General features: G+C 41.1%; 1 protein-coding gene across 1 annotated transcript in view; it reads right to left on the bottom strand.

Annotated features, from left to right (window-relative positions):
- The window catches only part of wdr75 (WD repeat domain 75), a 44,143-nt gene that overhangs the window by 16,661 nt on the left and 13,507 nt on the right, over positions 1-13,975 (bottom strand). Inside the window, exons 9-13 of the mRNA XM_038789186.1 lie at positions 10,559-10,717; positions 9,993-10,052; positions 9,779-9,894; positions 5,022-5,197; positions 3,425-3,588 (exon numbers count right to left, since the gene is read on the bottom strand). Of these exons, the coding sequence (XP_038645114.1) occupies positions 3,425-3,588; positions 5,022-5,197; positions 9,779-9,894; positions 9,993-10,052; positions 10,559-10,717 (675 nt within the window). The remainder of the gene's footprint in view (positions 1-3,424; positions 3,589-5,021; positions 5,198-9,778; positions 9,895-9,992; positions 10,053-10,558; positions 10,718-13,975) is intronic.

Here is a 13,975-nt window from a genome sequence, read left to right on the forward strand (position 1 = left end):
TGCATCTTCTGTAACTGGTTATGGAATATTTGGCATGTGTTAAATGTAGGCTGCTGCCCAGTGTAATTGAAAATGTGGAAAGATGTGTCATTTGAAACATGGAAGTCTGGCAATACCTGATCTAAGAGAAACATGAGAGAATACAGGAAAAAAACCCACAAAGGCTTAACAGCAGCTGCAGAGGATTGTAAAATGCAGATAGCCTTGGCCAAGCAGGCTTCGCAAACAAAACAAAACTGGATTTTAGTATACAGCTAAAAGTAATATTTCACACCTTAATTGAAGTTAATTATTTTTAAGCAGCTGGAAAAGAATGGATAAAGTTTTCAGTTGAATTAGGTGACAAATGTGTAAAACAGGCAGGACTTTCAAGTCATAACCAAGTGGATTTTTAGCATACAGCTAAAAGCAATGTTTCACACCTTCATTGAAATTAACTATCTTAGTAAGCAGATGGAAAAGAATGGATGAGGTTTTCAGTTGAATTAGGTGAAAATGTATAGGTGTGAAGCTCTGCTGACATCAGGTAAATTAAAGAAAACTGGAGACAACCTGTCTACAAGAACACAAACTAGACCCAAATCAAAGTCAAAATTATGAGCTGGGGACACAATTCGATAATCATAGAATTTACAGTGCAGAAGGAGGCCATTCAGCCCATCGAGTCTGCACCGGCTCTTGGAAAGAGCACCCTACCCAAGGTCAACAACTCCACCCTATCACCATAACCCAGTAACCCCACCCAACACTGAGGGCAATTTATCATGGCCAATCCACCTAACCTGCACATCTTTGGACTGTGGGAGGAAACCGGAGCACCCGGAGGAAACCCACGCACACACGGGGAGGGTGTGCAGACTCCGCACAGACAGTGACCCAAGCCGGAATAGAACCTGGGACCCTGGAGCTGTGAAGCGATAATAAAACTATAGAAATGATAGGAACCAAAATTCACAGCCCTATTGAAACCAAAGCATTTTGAACATCACAAAGGACACAATGTAATCAGATCTATGGGCTGAGGCCATGCCCAAAATGAATACTTAGTTGTGTTAGAAAAATTCAGATTAAAGGTACCTTTTACAATCCAAGTGAAATAAAAGTTACTTTACAATAAAGTCATAAAAACTTAATAACTGTTAGAAAGGTATATAAACCCTGAGAAAGGGACAATAGGCAGAGAAGCAGAGAAGGAACAAGAGAAGCAAGCAGAGTCAGCTTACAGTCAGCTTGGTCATGAGAAAGGGACAGAGCAAAGCAGCCAAGCTAAAACAGCTAATACATCTAAGGAAGACCAGAATTTAAAGAGGAGGCAGAGTCAGCTCAGGGGCAGAGGGCAGAATCAGCTCTCATAGTTCGGTACATGGGATCGACAAGACATAGCAACTGAGCTAACCAGCGAATACATCTAAAGGAGACCAGACTTTAAAGAAGATTGATTGTCAAGGTGGGCCTGAAGGTCCCTTCAACCAACCAGGAGGGTCCAGAAGCAAGACCTTTTTATCTTTCTGTAAAGACAGTGATCGCAGCTTTTAAAAGAAAAAATATAATAAAATAACTTAATTTAACCTGAAACAGTGGTTTATTCCTAAACCTACTTTACTTACTTAGCAACGCAGGACCCAGGACATCGATGCTACTAAGTGATAAGTAGGTAAAATTCTTCTATGAAGATATGGTTGTACCGGGGGATAACTTGAAAATATAATTTGACCTGAATAGCACCCACCTAAGTCTGCATAGGAGTCAGGGAGTGAGAATCCCTGTTCACCATTTAGAATGTCTGCCCTTTTTGGTATCGGGGGACTTCTAAGAATAGTGGTGAGTTTTCAACAACACCAGAGATGAAGGAGGGCCACTTGTGTGGTCACTCACTAGCCTAGGTTGCCCATCACTGCTTTAAGAAATAGGAGCATGACATCATGAGAACGGAAGTATGCCATGCAATCCAGTTTTAGTTTTGTTTTTGCTTGTGAGCATAGCTTTTAAAAAATAAATTTAGAGTGCCCAATTATTTTTTTCCAATTAAGGGTCAATTTAGCATGGCCAATCCACAACTTTGGATGGTGGGGGATCAAACCCAGGCAGACATGGGGAGAATGTGCAAACTCCACACAGACAGTGAGAGGGATCAAACCTGGGTCCTCAATGCCGTACACAGCAGTGCTAACCACTGTGCCACCGTGCCGCCCTGCTTATAAGCACAGCTGATGATGTATTTAAGCTTTCTGTCCACGTATATCTGTTCTCATGGGCCTAGTCTTAATAAATGAGCCCACAAATGTTTAGGCAATCGCTTATGAGAAATTGATGTCTTTATATTATACAAACATGACAGCGATGGGCTGCTGGGCTTCCCCTCTATCCTGGAACGCCTCCCACAAGCCTCAAAATGGAGGCCAGACAGCACCTGGCCTTCTTAAGGTGCCAATAACTGGTTACTGAGCAGGCCTCAATTGGATGAGGACAGGCGTGCCAATGACCGAGAGTGTGGTGGAAGCAGATTCCAAAAAAATCTAAAGAGAAAAAAAAACTTGCAGGGCTACAGAGATACAATTGTATGAATTAGGAGCATTGAACCTGCTCCGTTATTCAATAAGATCACGACTGATCTGATTGTAATCTCAAGCCCACTTTCCCGCTTACCCACAGTAACCTTTACACCCCCCTTGTTAATCAGCAATCTATCTAGCTCTGCCTTAAAAATATTCGAAGTTTCTGCTTGGACTGCCTTTTGCGGAAGAGTTCTAGAGACCGATGATCCTCAAGAGTAAAACTTTCTCCTCATTTCCATCTTAAATTAGGAGATTCTCTGACAAATACACCTTGCCAATACCCCTCAGGACCTTAAATGTTTCAATCAAGTTTCTTTTTTCTCTTCTAAATTCCAGTGGATACAACCCTAACCTCGGCAACCATTCATCATAAGATAACCCACCCATTCCTGGTATTAGTCTAGCAAACCTTCTCTGAGCTGCTTCCAATGTATTTACATCTTTCCTTTAACAAGGAGACAAACACATACACAATACTACAGATGTGTTCTCACCAATGCCCTGTACAACTGAAGTGTAATCTCACTACATTTGTATCAGTTCCTCTCACAATAAGCAATAACATTCTGTAGCTTTCCCAATTACTTGCTGTTCCTGTGCATTGGGATAGGGCAAGAGCTGAATGCTCTTGTGAGCCAGCACCAATCTGACAGAATAAAATACTTCCTTCTGTTTTAATTAAACAGGAAAAGCTATTTCCAAGAATCAGTTATTTTATAGTTTAAAAAAGGAAAACAGACTAACATACAGATAGACCATTGCAAATTTTACGATTGACATTCAAGTCCCTTCAGTTTATGCAGTTCATTGCTCAAAGTTTAGAATTTACCGAAGAGAATAGGAGCTTCCTCAAAGGGCTAAGTACTCACTGTATATATCAGAATCATCTCCAAGAATCCAGACTTTAAACTGGCAATCCAAGCCAGTTGTTACCAAAGTGGCTGGCCCACTTCTGCAACGAGGAACATTTTGGAAGCAAAGGGCTGAAATACGGCTCTCATGTGGTGCATTTATTGTGGTATTAAGGACAAAACTACCAAAAGGAAAGAAACAATGTCAATTAAATTCAAATTACACAAGATTGATACATCGGAATTTAATGCAATGCTTCCTTATGAAAGATATTCTGTGAACGTCAACGCAGCAATCTAATTATATAACACCTTTAACATAATCAAATATCCAAAGGTGCTTCACAGGAGCATTAGAAAACAAAGTATAACACCAAGCCACATGAGAGATATGAAATCAGATGACCAAAAACTCGGTCAAGGAGGTAAATTTTAAGGATTATCTAAAAAGAGGAAAGTGACAGAGAGATGCAGGGAGGGAATTCCAGAGCTTGGGGTCTAGGAAGATGAAGCCACAGCCACCAATGGTGGAGCGACGAGAATTTGGAATGCACAAGAGGCCAGAATTACTTTCAATCTCACTAATAATGGAAGCAGAGGTGCCATAATGCACATGTAAAGCATGTAAGATTCCAGGGAATTGACAGGAATCAATTAAGGAGAAACTTCTGACTATTTCATCTACAGCAATTGCGCCAATAAGTTTCTATTACTAAAGTAATGAGTTGAAAACAAAATCCTCCCTTCATATTTAAGGTTTGGAGTTTAAAATTGAATAGGTGCTTAGAAATTAAGAATCATCACAACATGGGGGTTAAATTGGGTAGTGTAGCATTTTTATTTTTAGACACTATGCAATAAATTGAGATTTAAGAATGGGATCCAAGGTGCACGTGCACTTTTGGCTGGACTACTAAGAGCCATTTAAAAGGGTCATTAAGTATACATGTTGGTTGTTTATGCAACACTACACCTTTCTGGAGATTTCTTATCCTTTTCATTCTTGCATATTCAGCCATTCTTCTATAATTCAGTGTATAAAGGACTCCTAATATTTCTTGCAGCCACAATGCTCATTAAGAGGAATTCAGCTGAAGCAAGCACTCCGAGTAGTGCAGGTAAAACGGACATGAATTTAACATCCTGCCTGTTATGCAATGAATGGATGTGGGTTAATCATGTACTATGATCCTCACGTACTTTTTTGGGGCTTAGCCAATTTAACCCCCAACAGTCCAATAATACAGCCAGTTTACTACTAAACTATACAGGGCGAATAGAATTACACTTTATAAGCAGTAAATAATACTACTGTTATTGAACAAATGTACCTAACAACAAACCTAAAAGTTAACAACCTCTTCCGTATTTCAAATTTTCAATGGTCTACATTTTGGTAGGCAAAAAGTAAAAGATGATTCATGTGGCTTTAGCAATGGAAGAAACATTTCTGACATTTATATTCCAAGCTGGTAAAATATTAATTACAATACTTAAATTAAAAAATACCAGAGTTCCATTGTAATAACTCTTATTTTAGTGACTATTCAAACGAGATTCAAAAATAGGTTAGATAATGTGGTTCATTTTTGCATATGGTTTTGGGAAAACTCACCTCTGCGTTTTCTCATTATAGGCCCAAAGTTTCATCTGCAATTCAAGGTCTGTTTCTTCCCCTTTCCTTTCTTCCACAGTTACTAACCATGCACCCTGGGAGTCAAAGACTGCCTTGACCACCTCAGTCTGCTTTAGTCCCGATTGGTGGATATATTCCTGCTGTACTATGTCTAGCTGTGAAACAGAAACAACATTAACATTTGGTTGTTCTTCAATGTTTAAATACTGGAGAGCCTTCTGAAGTGCACTGTAAAGTATTTTATCTTCTTTGAAGTACATGGAACACACTGATTTGATTAATACACAATACTGCATCAAAACTATTGCTGAAATGGTTTTTACGTTTGATTGGCAAAATTAGAAAGACATGTTTGAAAGTATTTCCAGCTAATGGAATGATTTGGATCCTGGAGAAGTGAATGATAAAGAATACAAGTTGCATGGCAACACGTTTTGTTCAGCATAATAGCTGCATTACAACTATGAATTACACTGTCCTATCAAAAATGCCATGCAAATGGCATAGGATCAGGAGAGTGACCCAAAGCACAGTTTAGAAAATGTTATGTCATAAAAGCAAACTTAAGAAACTTAAATCACCTTAAACTCAAATCTAGATTATTGCATTTGCAAGGTATTTCCAGGATTTACATTAAAAAAACAACATGGCACTGTTGGGAGAGTGGGTGCAGTGTTGTGTTGTGTGGGGCTTCAGGCTACCAGCATGCTCTGACACAAGATTAATGGCATTCTTCTCTTTGTGTTTTGTTGAGGAAGAGAGGATGAGGGCAAAGAATCCCATGGAGGTAAATTTTTCTCCAAATTCAGACTGCCAAAGAAAGCCTCCATTAAGATTGTAAGAACGCCAGCCAGAAAAAAACAGAAGAGTAGAGATAGAAGTTAACTATGATCCAAGCTACAGAAAGTAAAGAATTGATATTGGAAGAAAACTCCTCGAGATAAAATGAGAAAGCAAAACCAAAAATCAAGATTGGGTTCTCTTTCAGGATATTCTTCATTATTCTTCCAAGGAATTAATCCAGATGTTATCTTTAAAATGTGCAAACAACTTGCTTTAATGTGGCCAGTTTCTGAGGTCAGTCTGATGCTGGGATGTGAATTAGAAACCAGATGTAGCATGGCTAGATGGCTGCAGATAATAAGAGGCTTGTAAAAAGGTTTTATGGGATTGAAAGCTGATACATTCCCACAACCTGGAAATCTACATCTCATTGTACTTACGGAAATGGCCCTAGACATAATGGATGCATTGGTGGTCATCTTCCAAGATTTTATAGACTGTGGAACGGTTACTACAAATTGGAAGATAGCTAATATAATCTCACACTTAAAAAAGGGAGGTAGAGAGAAAACGGAATTACAGACCAGTCAGCCTGACGTCAATAGTGGGGAAATTCTAGAGTGCATTATACAAGATTTAATAGCAGAACATTACAGTGGCAGAATCGGACAGAGTCTGCATGGATTTACAAAAGGGACGTCATGCTTGACAAATCCAGTGGAATTCTTTGAAAATTAAACTAGTAGAGTTGATGAGGGGAAGCCAGTGGATGTCATTTATTTGGACTTCCAGAAGGCTTTTGACAAAGTCCCACATAAGAAATTAGCGTGTAAAATTAAAGTGCATGGGATTGGGTGTGGTATATCAAAATGAATAGAAAACTGGTTGTCAGACTGGAAGCAAAGAGTAGGAATAAACCAGTCTTTTTCCAAATTGCCGGCTGTGAGTAGTGGGGTACCAGAGATCAATGCTGGACCACAGCTATTTACAATGCATATTAATAATTTAGATGAGGAAACTAAATGTAATCTCTCCAATTTTGCAGATGACACAAAGCTGGGTGGGAAGGTGAGCTGTGAAGAGGATGCAGAGATGCCTCAGTGTGATTTGGACAAGTTGAGTGAATGGGCAAATACATGGCAGATACAGTATATTGTGGATAAATCTGAGGTTATCCACTTTGGTAGCAAAAACAGGAAGGCAGATTATCTGAATGGTGATGGGGAATGTGCAATGAGACCTGGATGTCCTCGTACATCAGTCACTGAATGTAAGCATGTAGGTGTATCAGGCGGTAAAGGCGGCAAATGTATATTGGCCTTCATAGAGGGAGTTCTGGCCTTCATACCGAGAGGATGCAAGTACAGGAGCAGGGATGTCTTGCTGCAATGATAGAGAACACACCTGGAATATTCTGACAGTTTTTGTCCTCTTATGGAGGAAAGATGTTCTTGATATAGAGGGAGTGCAGCGATGGTTTACCAAACTGAGTGCTGGGATGGCGGGACTGACATATTAGGAGAGATTGAGTCGGTTAGGATTATATTTGCTGGAGTTCAAAAGAATGAGGGAGGATCTCATAGAAACCTATAAAGTTCTAACTGGATTAGACAGGGTAGATGCAAGAAGGATGTTCCCGATGGTGGGAGAGTTCAGAACCAGGGGCTCACAGTCCGAGGATACTGGGTGGACCATTTAGGACTGAAATGAGGAGAAATTTCTTCACCCAGAGAGTGGTGAGCCTATGCAATTCCCTACCATAGAAAGTAGTTGAGGCCAAAACACAAATTTTGCAAGGACTTAGATGGGGCGAAAGGGATCAAAGGATATTTTGGGATGGGGAAAAAGTGGGAACAGGCTATTGAGTTGGATGATCAGCCATGATCATATCGAATGGTGGAGTGGGCTCAAAGGGCCAAATGGCCTACTCCTATGTTTCTATTTGAAACACACAAGATATCTTCCCATATGTTGCTGGGCCACATGCTAATAACAACATGAGTAATAAACATGGTTCTTTTGCCAGCAAATTCTAGGTCAATGATTCAAGTCAAGCTATGTCTCGTCTCATGCAATCTTAGCTCACTTCCCAAAAAATTAAGTGAAATATGCAAGTAGAAAACATGCAGAACTAGTCCAAATTAAATAGCAACTTGATAGTTACACCCATCCCATTTGGTGTGTCATTAGGGACACTGACAGCGTGCATTAACTCCTGGAAAGTAAATCCTCTCAAGACTGTTGGTGGATTAATGCCACGAACCAGGGAAGTAATCTTGCTAGTCCTCAATTCATCATACAATAGAGGCAGAAATAAACAAACAAAAAGTAAAAAATGAAAATAATAAATAGCATGCTTGGGAACTGGGGAAAGCTGTGGTCCAGCAATCAATTTAAAATACATGCAGAAATCTTAGAATCCTTATAGTGCAGGTGGCCATCTAGCCCACCGAGTCTGCACCAACACGTTGAAAGACAACCCTACCTAGGCCCAATCCCCCACCTTGTTCCTGCAACGTCACCCTAAGGGGCAATTTAGCATAGCCAATCCACCTAACCTGCACATCTTTGGACTATAAGAAACCGGAGCACTCGGAAGAAACCCATGCACACACTGGGAGAAAGTGCAAACTCCCCAGACAGTTACCCCCAAGGTCGGGATCGAACCTGGGTCCCTGGTGCTGAAGCAGCAGTGCCAACCACTAAATCTTGTTGGGAAATCTGCCACAAAACCACTGTGCTATTTAAAGGTCAATCAATGAAACAGGAATGGTAAGACAGCAAGCTAACAGTGGTTTTTAAACTTAAAAACCTTTGTCAGGGCTTTGCACGGACTGCTTTTATTCTGCAGCTAATAACTTCTCAAATATTCTCCGGCGATTTATGATGGACATTTGCTAAAAAGTATGTATTAGTAACTAGAATATGAAATTTGCTTCTTGGAATAACATCAATTATTCAAAGCATTTGAAAAAGACTGCAAAATACTTGGTCTTTTTTATGCTGTGTGCCTTTTCATTCATTCGAACACACAAACTATATCTGCACAGTCAAATTACTCAGTTGACATCTTGAACACCCGCTTCATTTCGAAGAGGCAACAAGTCTGAAGGGTTGCAACGTGAACGAAGCCGGGTAAAATTTATTTTTGAAAAAACACAGACGCAAGATGACAAACAAATACCGTACAACATTATCAACATTCTAGTGACAAAAAGCATTGCGTGAGTAACCACTTGAGATTGTAGCATTTGATTAAATCTCAACACGTCTGACAGCATCTGTGAAGAGTGAAAGGAGCTTACATTTAGAGTCTGAATGCCCTTGTCAAAGCTGGAGTGAACTGAAAATAGGATGAGATTTATACTATTCGGGGAGTGGGGAGAACGGGACATTGAGCAGTGGAGCTTGATAGAGGGCCAGCGATAGGTGGTAATTGACAAAGGTGTCATGGACAAAAAAACAAAGGGAATCTAAACGGTGGTGATAATGACCAAGAAGGGCGCTGGAGCTGTACTCCGAGTCTATTCAAAGACAACCTGAAGCTAAATACAGTAGTCACATGAATCTTAAATTACTATGAATACCCTGGAGATGAGCATTACATTTAAGCAGTACTCAAAATCTTCAACATAAAACACAAATGGAAAAGTGTCATTTGTCTTCTGCAGTGATTTTATTTTACTGTAACATGTACAGGATCACTATGCCAACAGATTACAATATATTATCTAGTCTCTGCTCCCAAACAATTGCCAATTTACCACTTTTCTTGGCCAATTTACCATTTTGTTTCACTTGAAAATAAAAAATTTTGAATGACTATTTTATGCCCCTTAAAAAGGGCAAAAATGCAGTTCACTAAAGAATCACTTTAAAATACACTTAAAATGTGGCATGTCTTTTATGAACTAAATGAAATAGTTGCAGATTGAAAATAATTGCACACTTACATTGTATAATTGCTTGTCACTCTGGAGTGAATAAAATTGCAAGTGCCCTGGTTTCCCATTTAGAACCAGAGCTTTGCTTCTTGGATCAAGCATTAAACCAGTTATAATCTCCTGACCTGAAGGATCAAGAAACAAAACAGAAAAGCATCAATCTAGTGGCAAAAAAATAACAATACAAGCATCGCATTCAAATAAATCTCAGTCATATACATACCTTGAACCAAACCCTGAATTACAGCAGAAACATCCAGATTGCTTTGGACGATTGTTATTTCTGGAAGAGAAATCAAAATGTAATATTAAAATAATAGAAACAAGGTGCCCAGAGGACTGGTAGAAAGTTAGAATTATAAATATTGCCAAATTAGGAGGGATCATAGAAAACACAAGCGCTCAATACATATGTATAATTTCACAAAGTGTGATTTATGAGACTTCATGAGCACAAATAGCCACTTGCAGCACAATGTACTGAGACCTGACTCAAAAACAGGGGAAAATTTAATGTTTAATATTGCTGGGTATACGATATTCTGGAAAAAAATGGTGGCAGATTAAACCAACCTGTAAAATGTAATGTCAGTCAGATGGGCAAATCATTACCAACAGAACGGAACTCTCACACATATTGATACTACCATTTCAAAAGATGGTGATGTGAAAAGTGTGTTAGCTTCAAAATCTGTTGCCCAATGTCAGAAGTAATACAAAAAAATAACATAAACTCTCAAAGTTTACTTCTAAAACACAATGGGTCCTATGGAAGTTTCCAACCCTTACTATTATCACTGTGAGATGTACAATGCAAGACACCATCAGGTGAGGCTGCAATATGTTCAATCGCTCCCCCAAGGCGAGGCAGAAAGTCTTTTGTGGTTTCGGATCCATATCGCCACTGAACGAGCACAGACTCTACTCCACCAGACAGCAAGTTAGTGCCTATTAAATATAAAGCCATAGAAAACTCAATCAGCCAAGAACATTTTTCTTTCTGCAGCCTTTCACAAATAGCGGTCACTGTAAAATCTTAATGCAACAATTAGTCTCAACCTTAAACATAGCTCTGCAAACTCGAAAAAAGAATTGCAAGAAATACAAGTCAAGTTTAGACAGCAATAATAAATATACAAAGTTTGGTGAATAGGTTGGGGAGTTACAAGTGAAAATGTCTGTGTGGGAATATGATGTAGTGGCAATAACAGAAATATGGCTAAAAAAGGATGGGCTGATTAATATTATCGGTACAAATTATTTAGAAAAAAAGAGGGAAGGAAAAAGGGAAAGAGGGTGTCAGTTTTGATTAGCGAAGCCCTTGTAGTGTTGGAAAAGAGGGACATGGACAGAATCCATTTGGTTTCAGTTGATAGACAAAAAGGACATGTTCAAAGTACTGGAGATAGTCAAAAGGCCTCAAGCACTGAGAGAAGGAGCAAGAGAGAGAGAGAGTTAGAAGAGCACATCTGTAGGAAAGTCACAGATATGTGAAAACACAATAAAGCGATGATACATTAATTCCCCAAATATCGATTGGCATAATGGGATAATGTTAAGAGTAAAAGGAGGTGGTGTTTGCAAGAGGGTCGGCCACATTGAGAGGAGCTCCCACCAGTGGTCACTAACTGCAGCGCTTTCTGGGGTTTCCCCAATTCTTCGCTCTTCCTCCCGATAGTTGTCGGCCTTTGGGGCCGTCCCAGGCGTGAAGCCGGGCCGGTTTGAAAACGGGCGAGGAACCCCGCGCGAGTGTAGGGCGGCTGGAGCTGAGGCGTCGGGCCCAGGGCTCACAGAGGTCGGAGCAGCGGGGGCGGAGCCAAACTGAGGACAAGGCGGCAGGCCCGAAATCAGGGCGCGATGTAGTGGAGATGTTCCACATCGGGTGGCTCCCGCCCACAACGGGTTCGATTTAAGATGACTGAAGTGTGGACTCAGGGAAATTCTTGAGGAATACAAAAAAGAGAAAGGAGTTTTAAATAAAGTTTTTGACATTTTTTTTTCTCTTGAAGGAAGAAATTTTTATTTTTTTAAAAAAAAGATTGAAGGAGGAAAGAAGGGGAAAGAAAAAGGGAAAATAATAAGTCGTTAAAGGATGGGAAAAGCAGCGAAGAATGGAGGAAAAGCGAGCTCGCCGTTGAATGACAGGACCAGCAAAAGCGCTGACAAGAGGGCGGACGCCGGTCGACATGGTGGGGTCGCACGGCTTACGGTGGAAAAGGTGACCGAGGTGATGGCCGTGGAGCTGGAAAAGCAGTTTGCGAGGCACATGGAGGCTTTGAGGAAGGAGATGGCGGTTGCATTGAAGTCATTGGTGGAGGAGGCAATCGGCCGGTGAGGGTAACTGTGGCAAAGACATCAGCCGAGGTGCGAGAGCAGGGTGAGAAAATAAAGGAAGTGGTGGAGGCCGTGTCGCAGCACAGCGACCAGCTCACCTCGATGGGGGACGAGCTGCGGAAGGTGGTGGAGGTCAACGGAGGACTCCAAGCAAAGCGCGAGGACTTGGAGAGCCGCTCGAGGCAGCACAATCTGAGAATTGTGGGCTTGCCCAAAGGGACAGAGGGCCCAAGGCCAATAGAGTACATCACTAAGAGGTTGGCGGAGTTGATGGTGGCGGGTGAGAACCCCATCCGGTATGAGCTGGACCGAGCTAATCAGTCATTAAGGCTGAAGCCCAAAGTGAATGAACCGCTAAAAGCAGTAATTATCTGCTTCCATAAGTACTATATGAAGGAGAAGGTGTTAAGCTGGGCGAAGCAGAAGCGTGAGGTGCAGTGGGATGGTGCTAGAGATTGGATTTACCAGGGTTGGATGATGGAGTTGGCAAAAAGACGAGCGGCATTCGGGCGAGTAAAGGCAGCACTGTACAAGATCTCTCATCGACCTCCCTTTCTCCAAAAGAACTCTAAAATTTCCTCAAACCTGGAACCATTCTGGTGCATCTCCCCTGCAACCTCTCATGTCCTTCCTGCAGTTTGGTTACCAGAACTGGCCAAGATAGAGCTGTACAAGATTATGACCGTTTCAGATAAGGCAGCCAAAAGCTGCTTCCATTAGTTAGGCCTCATCTGGAGTACAGCATCCAGTTCTGGACACCCTACTTGAGGAAGGATGTGAAGACACTGCAGACAGTGCAGAGGTGATTCACAAGAATGATTCCCAGGATAAACAATGGTAGCTATGAGGATAAATTCCAGAGATTGTGCCTGTTTTCCTGCGAGTGAAGAAAGCTGAGGAGAGACTTGATGGGAGGTATTTACGGTCTTGAATGTAGATAGGATAAATAGTGAGAATCTGTTCCTTTTCAAAGTTACATCAAGTAGAGGGCACAGATTCAAAATAATGGGAAAAAGGAGTAGAAATAATGTGAGGAAAAAAATTCACACAGAGGTTGGTTGGTGTCTGGAACAAAAAGAATGAATGTGCCAGATTACGGGGAAGGCACATTAGGTGGAATGTTCATCCGGAGAAACACTGCAGAGGTGGTACGAAAGGCATCCATCCACACAGTAAAGATTTGTGATTAGCTGCTGATATAAGCACTAGACACACAGATTTAAAGGAGGACCTCCTTCCCTCCGCCGCCCTACAAGATCCATCCGCCATCTTCTTACGGGGCGGCCTCGGGGAGGACGGCAACCGCGCATGTGCGGGTGACTTCATTTACGCGGCGCCAAGGTCTAGCGCTCGTAGAATATGCGACGCCACTCCTAGCCCCCCGGGGCGGGAGAATAGTGGGCTGGGAGCGGGCTCCAACGCAGAGTGAAACACTCCGGTTTTCAATCCGGCGTCGGGACTTTGTCTCCATTGCGGAGAATCGCGCCCAAGGTTTTGAATAGATGCAGGTGAAATGTGAACAAGAACCTTATTTTCATACAGTGATGGAATCAATGATTTCAAATGGAAACAAAATATGCATTGGAGGGAAATAAACATATGGGGAAAGAGTAGGGAAATGGAACTGACTGAATTGCTCCACCCAGAACCGGCATGCACTTAATAGATGAAAGGACCTCCCTCTGTGGAGTAACGACTATGAACGGAGTTTGAAGGGATACGTTTTTAATAAGTACTGACTCCAAATTAAACCCCGCCAATTTACTTTGTGTTGGGAATTTTAAAAACTATTAAAATTTGTAAACTATAATAATGTAAAAAGAAACAAAGATCCACCTGACTAATTTCAGTTAAAATCAGATTAGAAAACAG

Source organism: Scyliorhinus canicula, chromosome 2 (genome assembly GCF_902713615.1).
Source record: "Scyliorhinus canicula chromosome 2, sScyCan1.1, whole genome shotgun sequence".
Classification (NCBI taxonomy): Eukaryota; Metazoa; Chordata; class Chondrichthyes; order Carcharhiniformes; family Scyliorhinidae; genus Scyliorhinus; species Scyliorhinus canicula.